The 21,814-nt window shown below is 45.8% G+C and overlaps 1 protein-coding gene across 2 annotated transcripts in view; it reads right to left on the bottom strand.

Annotated features, from left to right (window-relative positions):
- LOC137431304 (HORMA domain-containing protein 1) overlaps positions 1-21,814 on the bottom strand; it is a 182,176-nt gene that overhangs the window by 81,575 nt on the left and 78,787 nt on the right. For both annotated transcript variants that reach the window (XM_078780240.1, XM_078780250.1), the window contains one exon: positions 15,473-15,617. In XM_078780240.1, the coding sequence (XP_078636366.1) occupies positions 15,473-15,617 (145 nt within the window). The remainder of the gene's footprint in view (positions 1-15,472; positions 15,618-21,814) is intronic.

Here is a 21,814-nt window from a genome sequence, read left to right as displayed (position 1 = left end):
TGGTGTAGAGCTCACCGCCATTGGACTCTGGAGCAGTGGAAACACGTTCTCTGGAGTGATGAATCACGCTTCACCATCTGGCAGTCCGACAGACGAATCTGGGTTTGACGGATGCCAGGAGAAAGCTACTTGCCTGAATGCATAGGGATGCACACCTTAGAGGTACGCACACTTGGTGGAAGAGGAATAATGGTCTGGGGCTGTTTTTCATGGTTCGAGCTAGGCCCCTTCGTTCCAGTGAAGGGAAATCTTAATGCTAAAGCAAACAATGACATTCTAGAGTCTAGTCTAGACGATTGTGTGCTTCCAACTTTGTGGCAACACGTGCAAAAAGGGAAGGCCCTTTCCTGTTTCAGCATGACAGTGCCCCCGTGCACAAAGCGAAGTCCATACAGAAATGGTTTGTCAAGATCGGTGTGCAAGAACTTGACTGCCTGCACAGAGCCCTGACCTCAACCCCATCGAACACCTTTGGGATGAGTTGGAACGCCGACTGCGAGGCAGGCCTAAACACCCAACATCAGTGCCCGACCTCACTAATGGTCTTGTGGCTGAATGGAAGCAAATCCCTGCAGCAATGTTCCAACATCTAGTGGAAAGCCTTCCCAGAAGAGTGGAGACTGTTATAGCAGCAAAGGGGGGAACTACTCCATATTAATGGCTATGATTTTGGAATGAGATGTTCGATAAGCACATACAGGTGTGATGTTCGGGTGTCCACATTATTTTGGCCATGTAGTGTATATTATTACAAAATCTAACGTGATGGCCCAGTGGCCGAATGGATAAGGCATCAGACTCCAGAGCTGGGGATTGTGGATTTGAGTCCTATCTTAGTCAGATATTTTTCCCCTTTATTTTTTCTGTAAAAGCACACAGCCATGCTGTAAAAGCACTCTTTTATATCGTCTTCAATAAAGTGTTGTATGATGAACAAATGCATTTTGTTCGTTTTTAAAACGTAATTATTCTTAAACCTGATTTTCAGCGTCATTATAAGTATTGTACCATATCAAATTGTTTATGGTATGGAAATAAATATCAACTAATCAACCGATCTTTCATTCACGGCAGATCAATTACCATTAAAGATATTTTACTTCTTATTTGTTTTGACCTTGTTTAAAACATTGGAAATTCAATCAATGCTTTGTTCAATAAATTCGAAAATACTTAAAGTCACAGGAAGATGTAAATCGTAAGAGCCCCAATCAGTCCTGTGTACAGGTTGGCAGGATGGCTTAGAGGTACGCACACTCGTCTTTGAAATTGTCCAGCCTGGGATTGAATCCTGACCCAGCTATAAACTGCCATCCTGGTGTTTTACAGGCAGGATGATTCATCGGTTTGTGTGCCGTCCCTCGGATGGACGTTAAACGCCTCCGGTGGAAGTTAAATATCCAAAAAGCACATCACTCCATAATGGGAATGGAAACAAACAGTTGAGAACGCATCCCCTCCAATTTATTATATCATTATCAAGGGAAGTGTGAAGCACCCCTCCTTTTTTCAGAATGGTTTATCTGTACGCAACATGAAAACAGGGAATGAAAATTCGTTTCTCGGCTTCTACTGGACGAAATCGGCTGCAAGTTTCAGAAGTAAATGTTTTGTAGGTTGAGGTAATCTTTCTATCTATAATTCCAGTAATCTCTGTCTGTACGTTTGTACGTTTGTACGTTTGTCTGTTTGTCTGTGACCGCTGTTTCTCGACAACTACCGGTCCGATATACTTGAAACTTGCCAGGTATATTGCTGGGGACCCGAGGATGTGCCTTTTCAAGGTTTGAAATTAATCGGACAAGTACTTACCGAGCTATGGCGATTTAGCCGTTCGCCGTTCGCTTTGCCGTTGCGAATGGACCAAACCATTCATGTAAATAGAGGGGGGGGGGGGTTCTGTGGTCGTTCGCTTTGGCTTTGCGAATGGACCAAACCATTCATGTAAATAGAGGGGGGGGGTTCTGTGGTCGTTCGCTTTGGCTTTGCGAATGGACCAAACCATTCATGTAAATAGAGGGGGGGGGTTCTGTGGTCGTTGCGAATGGACCAAACCATTCACATCGAATCATCGAATCACATCGAATGGACCAAACCGTTCGCTTTGGACCAAACCATTGCATGTAAATAGAGGGGGGGGTTCTGTGGTCGTTGCGAATGGACCAAACCATTCATGTTTTTTTTTTTTTTTTTTTTGGCAAGGAACGGGCACCCACGTACGGGCACGTCCTAGCTTATATATAGTACGGGCATGCCCTAGTATGTTACAAATTTCAGCAACGTTTGTTTCCGCATTCTTGAGTTTTATTAACGAAAACCCTCAAATCAATGTTGGTGTCTATCGTCCATCCATCCGCCCGAAATGTGTTGGCGCTCATATCTCAAAGGCTATACATTGAAACTAGCTGAAACTTGGAATATACATCAGCCAATACATCTAATTAATGTCTTTTGAAACAAATTCCACCTGAGTGCCATAGTTTTCTGCTTAGCTCATAGGGGCGAACCCCAAAACGTTGGACATGGAAAAATTTCGACTGCTGTAGTAATCAATATAGAATGAAGTTGTGTGCCAAGAGAATGAAAAAGACATCAAAAGAATGGCGGCAAAATATTTTCTTTGTCCAGGATGGTATTGATACCGTATTTCATGACGAGCAATGGGAGAGATGGTTTACAGTATCAGGCAGGACCCCCAAATAGTCCATGGGAAGTAGGTTAGTTTTTAATTCGTGTATTGTAATTAATGTACACTACCGGTCAAAAGTTTTAGAACACCTCAATTTTACCAGTTTTTATTGAAATTTAAGCAATTCAAGTCCAGTGAAAAACCTGGTATTTTTTTTTTGTTGTTTTTTTTTGTTTTGTATACAAGATCGAGGCTCGTGAAAGAGCGAACGTTAATCACACAGAAAGACAGACACATAAAACAAATAACATCGGGAGCGGTAGACAAGATGGGGAGAGAGGGGGCAGGACACAAACACAACATTTGAGAGCAGGGACCGAGAGACATGGAGACATCGAGAGATCTGTGGGAGGGAGAGGGCTTTGGGGGGGAGGCATGTGAAGGGGGGGGGGGGGTGGGAGAGGTATAAACATATCGACACTGCCAGGACTTCCAGGAAAGAAGTTGGAATTTCAAACAAGGTGGATCTGGGGTGAATTAGTGGGGGTAGAAAAGATCAAGGTTTTGGATGGGGGAAGATAAGAGATGGTGGTGAACAGCTGTTTTAAAGACCTGGAGGGAGGAGTGGGATTGAAGGGAGTGTGGGAGTTTGTTCCAGAGGCGGGAGAAAAGAGGAATGAAAGAGTGAAGGTGAGCAGAAAGCCGAGATTTCGGCAGTTTAACCATCAGAGGGTTGCTGGCAGAGCTTGTGCGACCTGTAGGAATATTTGGGGGACAGAGCACAGAGAGAGCTGGGGGAGCAAGGCCGGAGAGGAGTCGGTAGAAGACAGAAAGACCACCTACCTGCCTGCGGTGAGTGAGTGAAAGGCCCTCAGAGGTAGCTTCATCGCGGGAGATTCCAATGATTTTGAAAGCTTTGGATTCAACAGCGTGAAGCCGGGCCAGGTGTGAGGCAGGAGCACCACCCCATAGGGGAGAACAGTATTCCATTGAGCTGCGGATGAAAGCCTTGTATGTGGTGAGGAGCTCAGGTGTGCCGAGGAAGGACTTCGCACGACGGAGGATGCCCAGTCGGCGACTGGCTTTGGAGGCCAGCTTGGAAATGTGGTTTTCCCAAGAAAGATCATGGCAGATAGTGAGACCCAAAGCTTGAGCGACAGAACTTCTTGTAGAGGATTGTTGAGAAAGTAGATGGGAGGGTTGTCCAGTCGATCTTTTCGGAGAGACATAGTAAGAGAGTGAGATTTGTCAGGATTGAAAGACATGTTCCACTTGTTTGACCAGTCTGTGATTTTGTCCAGGTCTTCAGAGAGTGAGGAGGCTGCAGACTGCCGATCTGAGGGAAGAGCAATGGAGCGGCAGAGAGTGGAGTCATCAGCAAGGAGATAGAGAGGATTTTCCAGAGAGTCGGAGAGATCATTGATAAAGACCAGAAAAAGCACAGGGCCCAGCACACTGCCTTGGGGAACTCCAGCCTGAACAGGAAGGGGAGATGAGAGAAATCCATTTAGGGCCACACGTTGACTACGACCAGAGAGGAAGTCCGCAAGCCATGCATGGAGATTTCCATGGATACCATAGGAGGAGAGTTTGGTGAGCAGAGCTGGGTGCCAGACCGTATCAAAGGCACGTGATATGTCAAGGGAGACAGCTCTGATTTCCTGTTTGGCATTGAGGACCTCCATCCATTGTTGAGACAGCAGAAGCAGCATGTCCAGAGTAGAGTGACCTGGTCTGAAACCAAATTGATGATCAGAGATCAAGCCATTGGAGAAGAGGAAAGATTTCATATCCGAAGCAATGATGGATTCCATGACTTTGCTGATAATTGGGAGCAGGCTGATTGGTCTGTAGTTGCAAGGATCTGTTTTTGCACCTTTTTTGTGTAAAGCGGTAATGTTAGCTGATTTCCAGGATGCTGGCAGATGACCTTGAGCAAACGATAGGGTGAAAAGAACAGAGAGAGGGTGAGATAGAGCGGCAGAGCAGCATTTTAGGACCCGTGGGCTGATGCCGTCTGGTCCAGTTGCAGAATCAGAGTCGAGGTTTGACAAAAACTCCTCCACCTTGTCAGGAGAGAAGGACACAGAGTTCAGGAGCAGTTGGGTTCGACTGGGAAAGGTGGGAACAGAGAGAGATGGGTTTGGGACTAAGGATTTTGAGGCAAACACAGAGTTGAGGCATTCGGCTTTGTCACGTGCGATGTCAACTGTGTGGCCATTTGAGGTAAGGGAGGGGATGGAGGGGGAACAAACACCAGAAACGGATTTGACCAGACGCCACCAGGATTTGGAGGAAGGAGACAGGTTTGAGAGTTCATTCTTGAGTGAGGAGAGATAGTGCTTCCTGGTACTCCTGAGGGTAGACACACACTTGTTCCGAGCTTGGTGGAAGGAACTGAGATTGCCTTCAGTTGGATTAGCCTTCCAAGAGACAAAGGCAAGTTGTTTCAGGGCAACTGCCTCCCCACAAGATTCAGTGTACCATGGACGGGAGGAAGGGTAAGACAACTGAAGGCGAGATGGGATAAATCTGTGCATGAGAGAGATCAGTTTGCTTTGGAAGAATTCCCAGGAAGAATTGATGTCAGAGGCAGTGGAGATGGGAGACCAATCCAGACGATTGATGGCTGCTTGAAGACCGTCCCAGTCGGCCTGAGTTAAATGCCAGACTCGTCGACGCTGAGGAGGCTCTCTGAGAATGGCCAGAGAGATGTCCACTTTGACAAGCACATGATCAGAAGAACCGATTGGAGCAGAAGAAGAGCAGCAGACATTAGCAGGGAAGTTTGTCATAACCAAGTCTAGAAGAGAAGATACTCCATTGGCTGAGATCCGGGTCGGGAAATTGACAGATTGTGTCAATCCCAGTGAGTCACAGAAGTCCTTTGCTGAGGTGCCATGACTGGTGAGAGAGGAACCCACACCCAACCAGGTGGCATGATGACAGTTGAAGTCACCACATATGAGGAAGAGAGAGTTGGGATGAGTGGATAGAAGTTGGTCCATGTTGTCAGACAGTGAAATGTAGATGGAGTCATCACTGTTTGGGGGACGGTACAGAACACATATGAACAAAAGGTGGGAGCGGAGAGGGAGCCGTAGCCAGAGGTACTCCTGGGGGTGAGGAGGAGAGAGGGCAGTGCAAGGAGAGTGAGGAAGAGAGTTTTTGATAAAGATAGCCACCCCACCACCAGGCCGAGGCTCAGGTCTATCATACCGGAGGAGGGAGTAACCAGGAAGAGATATTAAGGAATCAGAGACATCTTGAGGGAGGAAAGTCTCTGTTAAGCAGATCAAGTCTGGATTGTCAGAAGCAACCTGTATGGAGAGATCAGTCAGGTTTGAGCAAAGGCCCCGGATGTTTGAGGTCCATACCGTTAATGAAGAGAGAGGGGGAGCATCAGGTACAGGACAGGGGAGGGGAGGAGTAGGGTCATGTTACGTGGTCCCCTCAGTGCATACCAGGTCTCGGTGACCCCCGGACCGTGAGAGGACCTTCGCCAGCAAATAGTATTATATAGGCGCATTCGCCACGCAATCCATAGGAATTTCACCCAGGCGACAACTGATGTGCAAGTATATATTTCCAATGGTAATGATACCAAACACTTTCAAAGACACAACCACGGAGATTTTCCCCGAGCAATCAACAATACACAACCAGGCACAATCAATATTACAACCATGTGAACTCATCTACACAAACTCTAAGATGGCCATCTTAATCTTATACATTCCTCACGTGAGCCCCACTCCTGACTCCCTCCGTGGTCAATGTCTCTCCTCTCCGCACACGGGCGGTTGAACGAGCCCCGGGCGGACGTGCTCTAAACGTGCCGTCTCGGACTGGGGCCGCGGCTGCAGCGCACCTCCTTGCCAAGCCACGGGGCAAACCCAGCGCGGCGTCCAACGTGCGCGAGGCCCCAAGTGCGGACCCGTACGCGTCTTTGTAGACGGGGCAAAACCCAGCGCGGCTTCCGACGCGAGCGAGGCCCAACGTGCGGACCCGTACGCGTCTTTGTAGACGGGGCAAACTGTCCCGGACGCTTGGTTTCGTGCACGAACTCACGGTGACTGGACGTGTCAAAAGGTATTTACCGCCCAGGTAACTCCTCTCGCCAGACGTTTCGCAACGGCGCGTTTTCCGCGCAGCGTAAGGTCGATTCCACCTTCTCGTCGTCGCGGGGCGAGGAAGAAGAAAAACCTTCCTTTCCCTCGTGTCTTTTTCCTCCCTTTCCGTCACTTCCGCTTCCGGCCACTTCCGTTTCCTGCCACTCTTTCAGAAGGGCTCCTGACCCTCCAACCACAACAACTACACAACAACTTAATATACTACACACGGAAGCAAAGACCTGCATGGTAATTTACATACATTCACCTAAATATGTAACACTCCCCCCCTTCAAGAAAGAAAGTTTGAACCCAGCGAAAACTTTCTTTGCCGGCCAATTTGGAGAAACAACCAGATAACTCAACCCCCCCACATTATCAGTTCCCCCCGGGCACAGTTATCACTTAAAAATAAAGCCAGTTAAGCCACTCGATAGCACTTTTCCGGGAGGCCAAGCCGAGTATTCACTACATGGATGCCTTTAGGAACGCGGAGTTCACGGTTAGTCCGTGCAGGAAAGTTCTCTACATGGGCGCCTTGAGGAACGTGGAGTTCACGGTTAGTCCGTGCAGGAAAGTTCTCTACATGGGCGCCTTGAGGAACGTGGAGTTCACGGTTAGTCCGTGCAGGAAAGTTCACTACATGGACGCCTTTAGGAACGGCGTTCACGGTTAATTCGTGTAGGAATCTTGGCTCGGCGGCTCCGCCGCCTTCAGTGCTTCAACTTCTCAGAACGTCCCTAATAATTAGGGTGGGACCACTGGTCCCTGTAGTCCCCTGAATACCGGTCTTCTTCTCGGCCACTACTTTGCCAATTCTTCCTTCGGGAGCGGCCGTAACTCAGGGAGCCTCCATAATAATATTGACTGCGGCCACCACCAAAACTACCGCCCAGTTGTCCTCTCCTGTAGACCTCTCGACGCCTACGAAATGCCTTCCCTACTGTTATGGTCCGACCCTCCAAATCCTTGCCATTCCAATTCTTCTCTGCCTCTCTGGCGTCTTTTGTGCTGGCAAACGTGACAAAGCCGAACCCTCTTGACTGTTGCGTTTCCCAGTCTCTTACCAACCGCACTTCCACCAGCGGCCCATATCTGTTGAAGACAGAGGTCAGAACTTCTTCCTCTGTTTTGAAGTTCAGTCCCCCTACAAATAACTTGGCACTTTTGTCACCATCCCGAGCTGGTGTGGTGTTATTTTCCCTGCTGGGCTCTTTATCAACCCTCAGGTTACCATAAACTTGACCCCCGGCCAAATCATTCCCGAGAACCACAGATACACCCTCTACAGGAAACGTGGCTTGTAAACCGACGGTGACCGGTCCTGACACCAAATCGGACTCCAACTGGATGACCTGAAGGGGAGCACTAACACCGCCCCCGATCCCCTGTAAACGAACACTATCCCTCGTTGCCGTCTCCTCGGACCATGGCAAAATGCCTTCAAGCATTAAAGATTGATGGGCCCCTGTGTCTCTCAATATCCTAACCGGTCTCCGGTTAGTCGAGGCTCCATCCAGTGACACAAACCCCTCGGAAATAAATGGTTGGTAACCCTCTTGATGGCGATTTCTTACGCTAGCCATCGCATTCGGAGTTGTAATAGTCGGACTCCGCTCTGGGTTGTCCCTTTTCATGAGGTAACAACTGGACATCAAGTGTCCAGGTTTTTTGCAAAACGCGCAAGTAGGCCCGGAGGAAAAACTCGGGGTCTGCCTCGGGCCCCCCGAACTATAAGTTTGTCTTGGGCCCGCATCCCTCTGATTTCGAACCGGTGGGGTATCATAGTTGTCCCCATAATCATCTCGAGGCCGCCGCCATGTATGGTCGTTCTCCGCACCTGCTGTTCCCCACCTCCCCTGCGGAGATCTAGGCGAGGAGTTAGGTTCGTGGACCCCTATTCGGTGGGTTAAGGCATAATCATCTGCCATGGTGGCTGCGTCCCACAACTTTGGTACCTTCTTTTCCTGCAGGTACACTTTGATGTCCTCGTGGACACACTGCTGGAATTCCTCCACCAGGATCAAGTCCCGCAATGTCTCGAAGTCTTTCCCGACTCCTTTTGACTCACACCACCGATCAAACATGTTTTCTTTCACTCTGGCAAACTCCACATGGGTCTCACTCTCCCTCTTCCTGGCATTCCTGAATTTTTGCCTGTAAGCTTCCGGAACCAACTCATAGGCTTTGAGGATGTGCTTCTTCAGTACCTCATAATCTGCACATTGGTCCATTGGTAGCGCCGAATAAATTTCCTGAGCTTTCCCCACCAGCACACTTTGCACGAGTATGGTCCATGCCTCCTCCGGCCAGTTTAATTGTCGAGCCACTTTCTCAAAGTGTGGAAAAAATTTCGCGACTTCTTTTTCACTGAACGGTGGAACCAGCCTCACATGTCTGCCCACATCCCAGGTTTTCTGGTTAGGTGTCGACCCCGTCAGCAAGGGTGGTGCCTCTCCCCGTTCTCTCATTAACTCCAGCTCCTTGAATTTGATTTCTTGCTGAAGCTGCATGTCACGTTCCTTTAATTTCCTTTCCGCTTTTCTCTCCTCTGCTTCGAGGTCCCTTGCAGCTCTCCTTTCCTCTGCTTGTTCCTTTTCTCTTCTTTCCTGGAGTTCTCTTTCCACTCTCCTTTCCTCTGCTTGTTTCTCTTCTCTCCTCTCTTCTGCTTTCCTTTCCTCTTCTGCTCTTTCCTTTTCTGCTTTCCTTTCTTCTTCTGCTAACCTTTCCTGGAGTTCTCGTTCCACTCTCCTTTCTTGTGCTTGTTTCTCTTCTCTTCTCTCTTCTGCTTTCCTTTCTTCTTCTGCTCTTTCCTTTTCTGCTTTCCTTTCCTCTTCTTTTATCCGTTCCTGGCTCCGTAATTGCAACTCCAGTTTCCGGAGCTCAACGTCTTCTGGTTCTTCGGGTAGCCACTCCCAGGCTAACTCGTCCCATGTTCCTAATCCCACCATAGATTGTATCACCGTGGCCTGCAACTCTGCCTTCCTCAAATTAGTTCGGACCTCCAAGTTAAAATGTTTGGCCAATTTCAAGAGATCCGACTTTAGCAACGCTCGGAACTGTGCCTCACTCGGGGTTACCCCAAAGTTCTGTGCCACAAACGCCATGGTGCCTATCGTTAACACCTGTTAACCTTCACCCCAAGACTTTCCCCAATTTCTCAAAAAAAAATATTACCAATTAATAATTAATTAATAAATTTTAATTACCAAAAATATTATTATTTTATTATTTTATACACTTTTAGATCCCGGACGTAGACCCAATTGCGAAACCGCAAATCGTAATTTGGACGAGCCCCCAATTCTGTTACGTGGTCCCCTCAGTGCATACCAGGTCTCGGTGACCCCCGGACCGTGAGAGGACCTTCGCCAGCAAATAGTATTATATAGGCGCATTCGCCACGCAATCCATAGGAATTTCACCCAGGCGACAACTGATGTGCAAGTATATATTTCCAATGGTAATGATACCAAACACTTTCAAAGACACAACCACGGAGATTTTCCCCGAGCAATCAACAATACACAACCAGGCACAATCAATATTACAACCATGTGAACTCATCTACACAAACTCTAAGATGGCCATCTTAATCTTATACATTCCTCACGTGAGCCCCACTCCTGACTCCCTCCGTGGTCAATGTCTCTCCTCTCCGCACACGGGCGGTTGAACGAGCCCCGGGCGGACGTGCTCTAAACGTGCCGTCTCGGACTGGGGCCGCGGCTGCAGCGCACCTCCTTGCCAAGCCACGGGGCAAACCCAGCGCGGCGTCCAACGTGCGCGAGGCCCCAAGTGCGGACCCGTACGCGTCTTTGTAGACGGGGCAAAACCCAGCGCGGCTTCCGACGCGAGCGAGGCCCAACGTGCGGACCCGTACGCGTCTTTGTAGACGGGGCAAACTGTCCCGGACGCTTGGTTTCGTGCACGAACTCACGGTGACTGGACGTGTCAAAAGGTATTTACCGCCCAGGTAACTCCTCTCGCCAGACGTTTCGCAACGGCGCGTTTTCCGCGCAGCGTAAGGTCGATTCCACCTTCTCGTCGTCGCGGGGCGAGGAAGAAGAAAAACCTTCCTTTCCCTCGTGTCTTTTTCCTCCCTTTCCGTCACTTCCGCTTCCGGCCACTTCCGTTTCCTGCCACTCTTTCAGAAGGGCTCCTGACCCTCCAACCACAACAACTACACAACAACTTAATATACTACACACGGAAGCAAAGACCTGCATGGTAATTTACATACATTCACCTAAATATGTAACAGGTCAGATGAAGGATGAGAGGGGGAGGTAGGGAGAGCAGTTGATAGTGTGTCAGATATTGGAGAAGAGTTCCAAGAAAGGGAAGGATGAGGAGGATGAAAGGTTTGATGGTGAAGGGATGAGACACAGTGAGGGGTTGTTTGAGGGGGGGCAGAGGAAAGTGTTTGGGGGGTGGAGGTATGAGATAGAAGGGAGACGAAGTGGGGAGGAGGCAGCTTGGAGGAGGAGGGGGGAGGAGGGAGAATTGGAGAGGAATGGTATGGGGGGAGAATTGAATGGGAGGGGTTAGGGGGGAGTTTTGAAGGGGAGGAGTGAGGGGGGAGTTTAGGAGGGGAGGCGCAAGGGGGGAGTTTTGGAGGGAAGGGGCAAGGGGGAAGTTTAGAAGTGGAGGGACAAGGGGGGAGTTTAGGAGTGTAGGGGCAAGGGGGGGGGATTTGGAGGGGAGGGGCAAGGGGGGAGTTTAGGAGGGGAAGGGCAAGGGGGGAGTTCAGAAGTGGAGGGGCAAGGGGGGGGATTTGGAGGGGAGGGGCAAGGAGGGAGTTTAGGAGGGGAAGGGCAAGGGGGGAGTTCAGGAGTGGAGGGGCAAGGGGGGAGTTTAGGAGTGTAGGTGCAAGGGGGGGGATTTGGATGGGAGGTGCAAGGGGGGGATTTGGATGGGAGGGGCAAGAGGGGAGTTTAGAAAGTGGATGATTAATGAAAGACGAACATTGATAACAAATTGGGTTTGTTGTGATTTTCAAGTTAGCAATCCGATTCAGAACGATGGAGGAGGGGTGGAATGAATGTGAATTTAGACCATGTAGTGAGGGAGACGTATAAGATATTGAATTTCTTTTTTTTGAAGTGGAATGCGTTGGAGAGGAAATTGAGAAAAGCCTTTTAAATAGGAAGAAAAACAGCGTGTTGTAATATACCACTGAAATAAACACAGAAGGGGAAAGGTTAAACATATTTAAATAATATTTAAACAGAACTGTGAACAATCTTCTATGCACAAAATACCAACGGGGGGAGAGCCGAGAGGTAAGCAGTAAGGAATGGTACAAAGGTAAGCAGTAAACTGCTCGAGGTTAAAAAAAAAGTTTAGGTCAGCAAAAACGGGAAAGTAATGTAAATTGCCCAGTTATATTGTAAACAAAAAAGGCCTTCTTCAGGGAACAAGTAATGGTTTAACAACTTGCAGCTGTTCTGCAGCAATGTAAGTAAATTAAGCCTTGAAAGTTGATGCAAACAATTCCTACAGGTGTCCCAACCTCTGCTGATTACTTGATTACAAACCCCCTGTCTGTATAAAAGCAGTATTGGAACAGACTGTTACTACACCCTCTGAAGCATTATTTGGACAATATTGCACTGCGCATCGTAAGAGGCGACCAAGGGTTGGCGTCAGGAAGGGCATCCGGCCATAAAAACATTGCCTCAAAACAGGGAACCATGATTGTCATGGAGCCCGCAAGGCTAACCCCCGCTCTAGCGGGGAAATGGCCTTAAAACGACCATTCATTCATTCATTGCACTGCAGGAAGTAGTATATTGCTATCATAATGGCGGAAAAAGGCAATTAACAAAGGAAGACAGACTGACCAGTGACCATAATAACCCTTAAAAGTGTAGGTCTTTCCTTTTGAGAAATTGCAAAGAAAGCCAAGGTGTCAGTGAGTACAGTTTCCTACACCATCAAAAGGCACTTGGAAACTGGAGGAAACTCTGACAGGAAGAGGAATGGCAGACCCAAAGCCACAACAGAATCAGAAGACAAGTTTCTGAGAGTCAACAGCTTGTGTGATCGGCGGCTCACAGGACAACAGCTTCAAGGACAGCTTAACACTGGTCGAAGTAAGCAAGTCTCAGTTTCAACTGTGAAGAGAAGACTTTGAGCTGCAGGTTTGACACGTCGAGTGGCAGTAAGAAAGCCATTGCTAAGATGGCAAAATAAGAAAACGAGGCTTGCCTGGGCCATGAAGCACCGCCAGTGGACTACTGAAGACTGGAAGGTCTTATGGACCGATGAATCAAAATTTGAAATATTTGGTTCATCACACAGGGTTTTTGTACACTGTCGAGTAGGCTAAAGGATGGTTCCTCAGTGTGTGACACCAACTGTCAAACATGAAGGAGGAAGCGTGATGGTCTGGGGCTCTTTTGCTGGATCCAGAGTCGGCGACTTGCACAGAGTGACTGGCACCCTGAACCAAAAGGGCTACCACCCTGAACAAAAGGGAAAGATAATGACCCTGAACACACCTCCAGGCTATGTCAAAACTACCTTCGGGGAAAAGAACAAGACGGTAGGCTTCAAATCATGGAATGGCCAGCACAGTCTCCAGACTTAAACACCATCGAGCTGGTTTGGGATGAACTGGACAGAAGGGTGAAAGCAAAGCAACCTACAAGTGCAACACATTTGTGGGAACTTCTGCAACAGTGTTGGGAAGAACTTCCCGAACAATATTTGATTTCCATTGCAGAAAGAATGCCACGAGTGTGTTCGGCGGTTATATCTGCAAAAGGTGGCTACTTTGCTGAGTCAAAAATTTAAATTACATTTTGTTAAACAAAATGATTCTATGATTTCTTTTTTTATCTCCAATTGTTTATTTGTTCTATGCTTAATTTCAGAGTACATTGAGACATTAAACTGCGTAAATTTCAATAAAAACTGAAAAAATTGAGGTGTTCTAAAACTGTTGACCGATAGTGTATGTGATGTCTTCATGTATTTTTTCACCATAGTTGTGATGGCCACTGTGTTGTGATTTCATCCATAGTACCACTTGCAGTGGCCATAGAAAATGAAGGACATTCTTTGGAAAAATGCCAGGGGCATAGAAAAGGCCCCATTATATTGTATGTGCCATGTGGCAAACTGTAGAAAAGAAGGGACATTCCATAGCTTGTGGAAAATGCCAGACGATTGAAAATATGGGACATTCAAAAAAATCTGTGTGCATGCTGTACTACCCTTGTGTTCTTAGGAGGAACCATGTAATGCTCTAGAAAGTTAATATAAAGGGGAGCCCTACATATATAGGTTAAAATACATTTACTTCTTCATGCAGCTATATGGATCAAATTGGCACCCCTTTCGATGAACTTTTCATTGATTTCAGGGTGATTTCAACATTTAAAACGTATTATACCTGGCACACCTTTGTCGTATATTGGATGCTATGGAATCTGACTCTGACATAACCGTCATGAAATGTTGGAAGGAGTCTAGCATAGCCCATTGCAGCAGCGCTCTCAAAAATTTGCTGGACGAAATCATAGCCTCCACCATCAGCGCTTGCTGGCACAATCTGTGGCCACAGGTATTTGAATACTTCAGTGGTTTTCCCGACACCACGGAAAAGAGGCGGACAATTGTCAGGTTGGCACGGAGACGGTTGTCGGCTGACAGGTTACAAGATGCCAACCCATCAAAGGAGCCGTACCTCTAGTTCAAGAGGGGGTGGATGAAGTTTTGCTGCCATACAAAGAGCTGCACAGAAACCTGCAGCATTCAGCAAAGCAGCTCGCGATCACCCATTTTTTTCGCCCTGGCTCCTGCACCTCAACACCTTCAGCGCCCTCGCCTGTATCCCTTTTGGTGCATGATTCATCAGTGACCTCACCTGTGTCGTTATAAGCCACCTCACCTGCATCATCTTTAGCACCCACATCTACATTCCGCTCAGTGCACGACTTATCAGCACCCTCATCTGCGTCCTCTTCAGAGGAGTTCACCGAGTTTGCTGGACTTTAAATCATCATCAAAAGTTACTTCGTTCTGTACCGTACTTTCTTCAAAAATTAGAAAGAGCCCTATTGTTGTTTTCTTTTACTTGTAAGCATTTTGAACGAAACTGGAAAAATGTACATTCGTTTTCGTATATTTTCAAAATTTTCGCTTATGAATCACGAACTGCCAAGAACCTATCCCCCTTTTCCCATTGAAACAATGCCCTGGCATTTGCGGTGTCGACATTCGTGGTTCTGAGATTCGCAGCATTTTTCATGAATCATGAACTGCAGGGAACCATCCCCCTTTTCCCCCATTGAAGCAATGCCCGACATTTGCAGATTCGACATTCCCGTCATTTTCCAGGAACGGATCCCCTGCGAATGTCGGGGTCCAGCTCTACTACTAAAAGTAAAAGTCAGTTTAATAAAGTTTGACATCAATCAACCTTACTTTGGGGGGAAAGCCTTTAACAAATAAAACGTGATTTAGTAAAATATTTGAAGGGCGAGTAAACATTTATTGCTACTTGTTGGCCAAGCAAGGTAACATACAGTATTTCCTAACTTAATTCTGTCAAAGCATTAAAATGTTAGCAAAATGTTAGCAAAAACAATGCTGAGAGACAACAAAATAAAAGAAAAAATAGGAAAGAAATTAAAACTGATTTTACAATGGACTATGAAATATCTGTTTTGCACAATTTGCCGTCAAGCTTTGGCCACAGAAAGTGAAAGCAAAAGCAAACCTTCAAAGTAGCGGGTGCTATATGCATGTTCTGGAAAGACTCCGCGTAGGTACGTAATGTTTGACAGAGCAATGGCTGTCATTCTTTTCACGAACAGGAGTGACTGCTGATTTGTAGCCACATCATTAGGAAAAATTGAAGGCCACTGCGTTCATATCACAAGGAGGAAAAAGCATGTTAAAATGATAATTGTAAGTAGGACACATGCCATTCAAATCTCACACTTATAATAAACATTTTACAATCACATGAAAAGAGAGGTTTATGAACAAAGGCCAGAGGGCATTAATTTATCATTGATAAACTGGACAGAACTCCAGATGGGATCACACAACTACAGACAAAATTATTTTGCAGACGTCCTTCCATCCATCTGTACGTCTGTCTGAAACTTCAACTCAAGAATGACTGGATGCATTTATTTCATATTCGGCACATATCGGGTACAGTATATGCAATAATCTCTGGGCATGAGGCATCAAAGCCAATGTATAATTTTGGGATTACATTTTTCAACGGAAAAATAGTACAAGATTCTGTATGCTTTCGGAACCATTATTTATTTACATACACTTTACCATATCCACTACCAACATGACTTTGAATTATGTATTTCTTTTCATACACTGTTAGGGTTAGGGTTAGCCCTAACAACCCTAACCCTAACAACCCTAACTACCACCTCTACTGAAAACACAACCTTGAATTATTTATTGAGATACCACCTATTTATTTCCCTTTTACCAAATATTTTACCATTATATGTATATTGTTGCGGATATGGGACTTGGCCTCCATATCCGCTTGTAAATATTCCCCTATTTCCCCAATACTCCCCAACTATCCCCAATCCCCCATTCCCTAGTCCCATTGCCTGTAAATAACACTCTGTAGAACCGACCTTCCCCTTTTTCCCCCATTAAATGTCGTGCCCAGGTCCACCGCATCTCACGTAGACAACTTTCGGACATCTTGCTAGTTATTCTTAGTCTATGTCAGTTAAGGACTCGTTTCCATTAATTCTGACTCTTCGTTGCACCAGAATGTGATCGTATGGCACCAGTAGTGAGTTTAGGACCTCCCCATACCTCCTCCCATCTTCCCCATGAAACAACAACCACAACAACAACCACAACAACTACAACAACAACTACAACAACAACTACAACAACAACTACAACAACAGAGGGGCGCGGCGCGGGGAGTGTGCGTCCTCACTCCGGCTCGGTTAGCCGCCATTGCCCATGCGCTCCACGGGGTTACCACGAAGGGGCTGGCTGTCAGCTCCTCGTCAGGGGCGGAGCCCGGTAACCCCCCGCAGCCAGTGAGAAGCGGCGGGCCGATTCCATCTGGGGCGGAGCTAACGAGCCGAGGGCGTGTCACTCCCCGCCGGATATGCGCAGCGACTGACCGGATGTGAGATCAGATGCGCCCCCAGCTTGGAGAGAGAAGTTGCCACCTCCGAGCGCTGAATACCTCCCCGCATCTTTGGACCGGACCGGGTCGATTCTGTCCCTGAGCCAAGAGTGCACCTTGAGCCATCGACCAACCCGCCTTTCCTTGCCATCAATCCCCGTGTGAGTCAGTTTTGTCCTGTTTATCTGTCGTCTGTCGGGGCTATTATAAGACCATAATTAAGTGCCTACCTTACTATGCTGTCTCTCTCATCCCTGTAATCTGACCTTCCGCAATATTATAACCTCCTCCGGAGGTCTTGAGAACTGAACCCTTGGTGTCGTGTCATTTTAACCCAGCCGTTGTGTCCTTTTCCTCAATTGATTTAGCGTAGCGCGACTCGGCAACGTTCGAGTATAATCGGGTAAACGTGCAGACGCGGTCATACCAAACCGCTCGGTAAACCAACATCCACAACCGTGTCTGTAACAATATATATATATATATATATATATATATATATATATATATATATATATATATATATATATATATGTATATATATATATATATATATATCGTCGAACGTCAGGCCTTGCCAGCTGGTTTGTGAAACACTTAGGCCAAAACTTCCCTTGGCCAACCCCACAAGTGGTGATAATTATGACCATTGAAGAAGAAAACTTATGTATGTTTTACCATCTCCACCAGTGACATATTGATACCACATTGATTATTTATTTACAGTGCATTCAGAAAGTATTCCGACCCCTTCACTTTTTTCACATTTTGTTATGTTGCAGCCTTATGCTGAAATCGTTTAAATTCATTTTTTCCATCATCAATCTACACTCAATACCCCATAATGACAAAGAGAAAACAGGATTTTAGAAAGTTTTGCAAATTTATTAAAAACTGAAATATCACATTTACATAAGTATTCAGACCCTTTGCCATGACACTTGAAATTTAGCTCAGGTGCCTCCCATTTCTCTTGATCATCTTTGAGATGTTTCTGCACCTTGATTGGAGTCAACCTGTGGTAAATTCAATTGAATGGACATGATTTGGAATGGCACACACCTGTCTATATAAGGTCTCACAGCTGACAATGCATATCAGAGCAAAAACCAAGCCATGAGGTTGAAGGAACTGCCTGCAGAGCTCAGAGACAGGATTGTGTCGAGGCACAGATCTGGGGAAGCCTACAAAAAAAATTCTGCTGCATTGAAGGTTCCCAAGAGCACAGTGGCCTCCATAATTCTTAAATGGAAGAAGTTTGGAACAACCAGGACTCTTCCTAGAGCTGGCCGCCCGGCCAAACTGAGCAATCGGGGGAGAAGGGCCTTGGTAATAGAGGTGACCAAGAACCCGATGGTCACTCTGGCTGAGCTCCAGAGATCCTGTGTGGAGATGGGAGAAACTTCCAGAAGGACAACCATCACTGCAACACTCCACCGATCTGGGCTTTATGGCAGAGTGGCCAGACGGAAGCCTCTCCTCAGCGAAAGACTCATGAAAGCCCGCTTGGAGTTTGCAAAAAAGCACCGAAAGGACTCTCAGACTGTGAGAAACAAGATTCTGTGGGATTCACATCCCATTTTTGAGGTGGTATTGTCCTCGATGAGGACTTGCATTCTTATTTTTTCTAATTCTGTTTTTTATTGCTTTGTAATGTCACCAGTTTCTTAATTTGTAATGTCACCACCACCCCCATCTTGTCTACCGCTCCCTATGTTATATGTTTTATGTGTCGGTTTGTCTTTCTGTGTGATTAATGTTCGCTCTTTCACGAGCCTCGATCTTGTATACAAAAAAAAAAAAAAAAAAAAAAAAAAAAAACGTCAGGTTTTTCAAGAGCATCAGTAAAACAGCAAGAATGGGGTATTCTACTACAGGTAGGTAATATAGCTTCTCATTATTTAGCTTATTTTGTAACTTTAAATGTTTTGTGCTTCATTTACCTTTTATTGACATATTGTCTTGTTTTTGCTTCAATCATTGGTGTTTTATAAAGCTGCACTTGTTTTTTTCCGAACTTGATTTTTTTCCCAACTATTTTGTGTCTCATTCTCTGTTTTGTCAGCTCTTTGTTGTTGACTTCAATAAATCACTCAACCTACCTTGCTCATTAATATGTATATAATTTAGTAACCAGGAAAATGTCTTTCAATATCTTATCTTATTCACAACAACCTAACTGAACTATTCATGCATGCTTTATAGATATCTGCATAATTTTTTTTTTAATGAAATGAATTTTCATGACTTCTTATCGATTTAGGAGATAACTGAGAGAATAATTGTGATGGACAAATACAATTATTAGAATTAGAATGTTTCCCACACATACATTCCGAATCCATTACTGCTGGGTTTTTTTCATTCAGGAATTATCAAACAAAATAAGATTGTTTTAAAATATATTTTTTGACATCCCTGGGTATGTAAAACACGAGGTATAATCTATATCACTCCAAAAATCCAAATAATTGGTTTATGGTTCCTTTATTTTCGGTTTGACATGATAGTTGTGTTGAACTACATGGCCAAAAGTATGCGGACACCCCTCCTAATTAGTGGATTCTGCTGTTTCAGCCACACCCATTGCTGAAAGGTATATATAATCAAGCACACAGCCATGCAATCTCCATAGACAAACATTGGCAGTAGAATGGGCCGTACTGAAGACCTCAGTGACTTTCAATATGGTACCGTCATAGGATGCCACCTTTCAAACAAGTCAGTTCGTCAAATTTCTGCCCTGCTAGAGCTGCCCCGGTAAACTATAAGTGCTGTTATTGTGAAGTAGAAACATCTAGGAGCAACAACAGCTCCGCCGCCAAGTGTTAGGCCACACAAGCTCACAGAATGGGACAGCCGAGTGCTCAAGCGCGTCACGCGTAAAAATCGTCTGCCCTCGGTTGCAACACTCACTACCGAGTTCCAAACTGCCTCTGGAAGCAACGTCAGCACAACAACTGTTCATCGGGAGCTTCATGAAATGGGTTTCCATGGCCGAGCAGCCACACACACGCCTAATATCACCATGTGCAATGCCAAACGTTGGCTGGAGAGGTGTAAAGCTTGCCAGCATTGGACTCTGGAGCAGTGGAAACGCGTTCTCTGGAATGATGAATCACGCTTCACCATCTGGCATCTGGACATCTGGAGTGTCCATCATGATGGACAAATCTGGGTTTGGTGGATACCAGGAGAACGCTACCTGCCCGAATGCATAGTGCCAACTGTAAAGTTATTGGAGGAGGAATAATGGTCTGCGGCTGTTTTTCATGGTTTGCGCTATGCTCCTTAGTTCCAGTGAAGGGAACTGTTAACGCTACAGCATACAATGACATTATAGATGCATACATGTCAACGCTAAAGCATACAATGACAATCTAGATGATTGTGTGCCTCCAACTTTGTGGCAACAGTTTGCGGAAGGCCCTTTCCTGTTTCAGAATGACAATGCCCCCATGCACAAAGTGAAGTCCATACAGAAATGGTTTGTCGAGATCGGTGTGGAAGAACTTGACTGGCCTGCACAGAGCCCTGACGTCAACCCCATTGAACACCTTTGGGATGAATTGGAACGCCGACTGAGAGCTAGGCCTAATCACCCAACATCAGTGCCCGACCTCACTAATGCTCTAGTGGCTGAATGGAAGCAAATCCCCGCAGCAATGTTCCAAAATCTAGTGGAAAGCCTTCCCAGAAGAGTGGAGCCTGTTATAGCGGAAAAGGAGGGACCAACTCCATATGAATGCCCATGATTTTGGAATGAGATGTTCCATGAGCACAAAAGGTGTAATGTTTGGGTGTTCACATACTTTTGGCCATGTGGTGTATATCATCAATTTCTCAATCCAGTGCCTTCAGAAAATATTGACACCCCTTGACTTTTTCACATTTTGTTGTGTTACAGCCTGATTTTAAGATGCATTGAATTAAGATTTTGTTGATGCCTCCGCCCCCGAAGGTGGCCGGAGGCATTATGTTTTCGGGTTGTTGTTTCGGGAAGGTGGCAGTCCGTCCGTATGGGCTAAACCTCCTTTTTCTCAGCAACCACATGTCCGATTGAGACGAAACTTTAAGGATAGGAGTGACACTCATGCAGAATGTTTTTATGATAATTGTGATGTCATAGGTCACGTGGTATGGCAGCCATCTTGGATTCAATTCAAATAATGAAAAAATTATTTCTCGGAAACCGCTCAATGGAAAAATTTGAAACTTGGCACATTGTCAAGGACTCCAAATGGGGAACAAAAGCATGATAATGATGACACAATAGGTGAAGTGGTATACCAGCCAAAAATGTTTGAATCGAATTCCTTATCCTAAAAATCTGAAATTGCATGCACATGATCTATGACACATTTGAATTGAAGTATTAAATTTATGACATCATAGGGCACATGGTTTGGCAGCCATATTGGATTTAACCTAAAACCCAAAAAAAAACATCTTCTCCCAAACCACCAAATCAATTGACTCGAAACTTTACGTGTGTCATTGAATAAGCATACACAACACACAACAACATGCATTTTAAGGCCATTTTCCCTGCTAGAGCGGGGGTTAGCCTTGCGGTCTAGGGTGTTTCATATTATAGGTTTAAAATTAAAATATGACATTTTTGTTGACTTTGCTCATGCCCTCATTCCTATTTATATGAAAAGATTGTCTGCCAATTTTGAGAAAGATCAGGTAATATTTAGAGGTTGCACAGTCTGCACACTTTTGAAATTTTACTCCAGTTCATTTAAGAAAAAGAAGAAGATTTATTTGCAAAATAGAAATTAATAAGGCATCGAAAGAATTGTAAAACATTGAACATAACACAATGAAATGAATATAAGCAGTGTGTGCAATCCAGTGTGTGTGCAATGTGTGTGCAATGCAATGAATATAAGCAGTGCAGACTATAAGTGTGCAACCTCT

Source organism: Myxine glutinosa, chromosome 1, assembly GCF_964187855.1.
Source record: "Myxine glutinosa chromosome 1, kmMyxGlut1.1, whole genome shotgun sequence".
In the NCBI taxonomy this organism is placed as follows: Eukaryota; Metazoa; Chordata; class Myxini; order Myxiniformes; family Myxinidae; genus Myxine; species Myxine glutinosa.
Note: the sequence above shows the minus strand (reverse complement) of the source record. Positions and strands in the feature narration are given on the sequence as shown.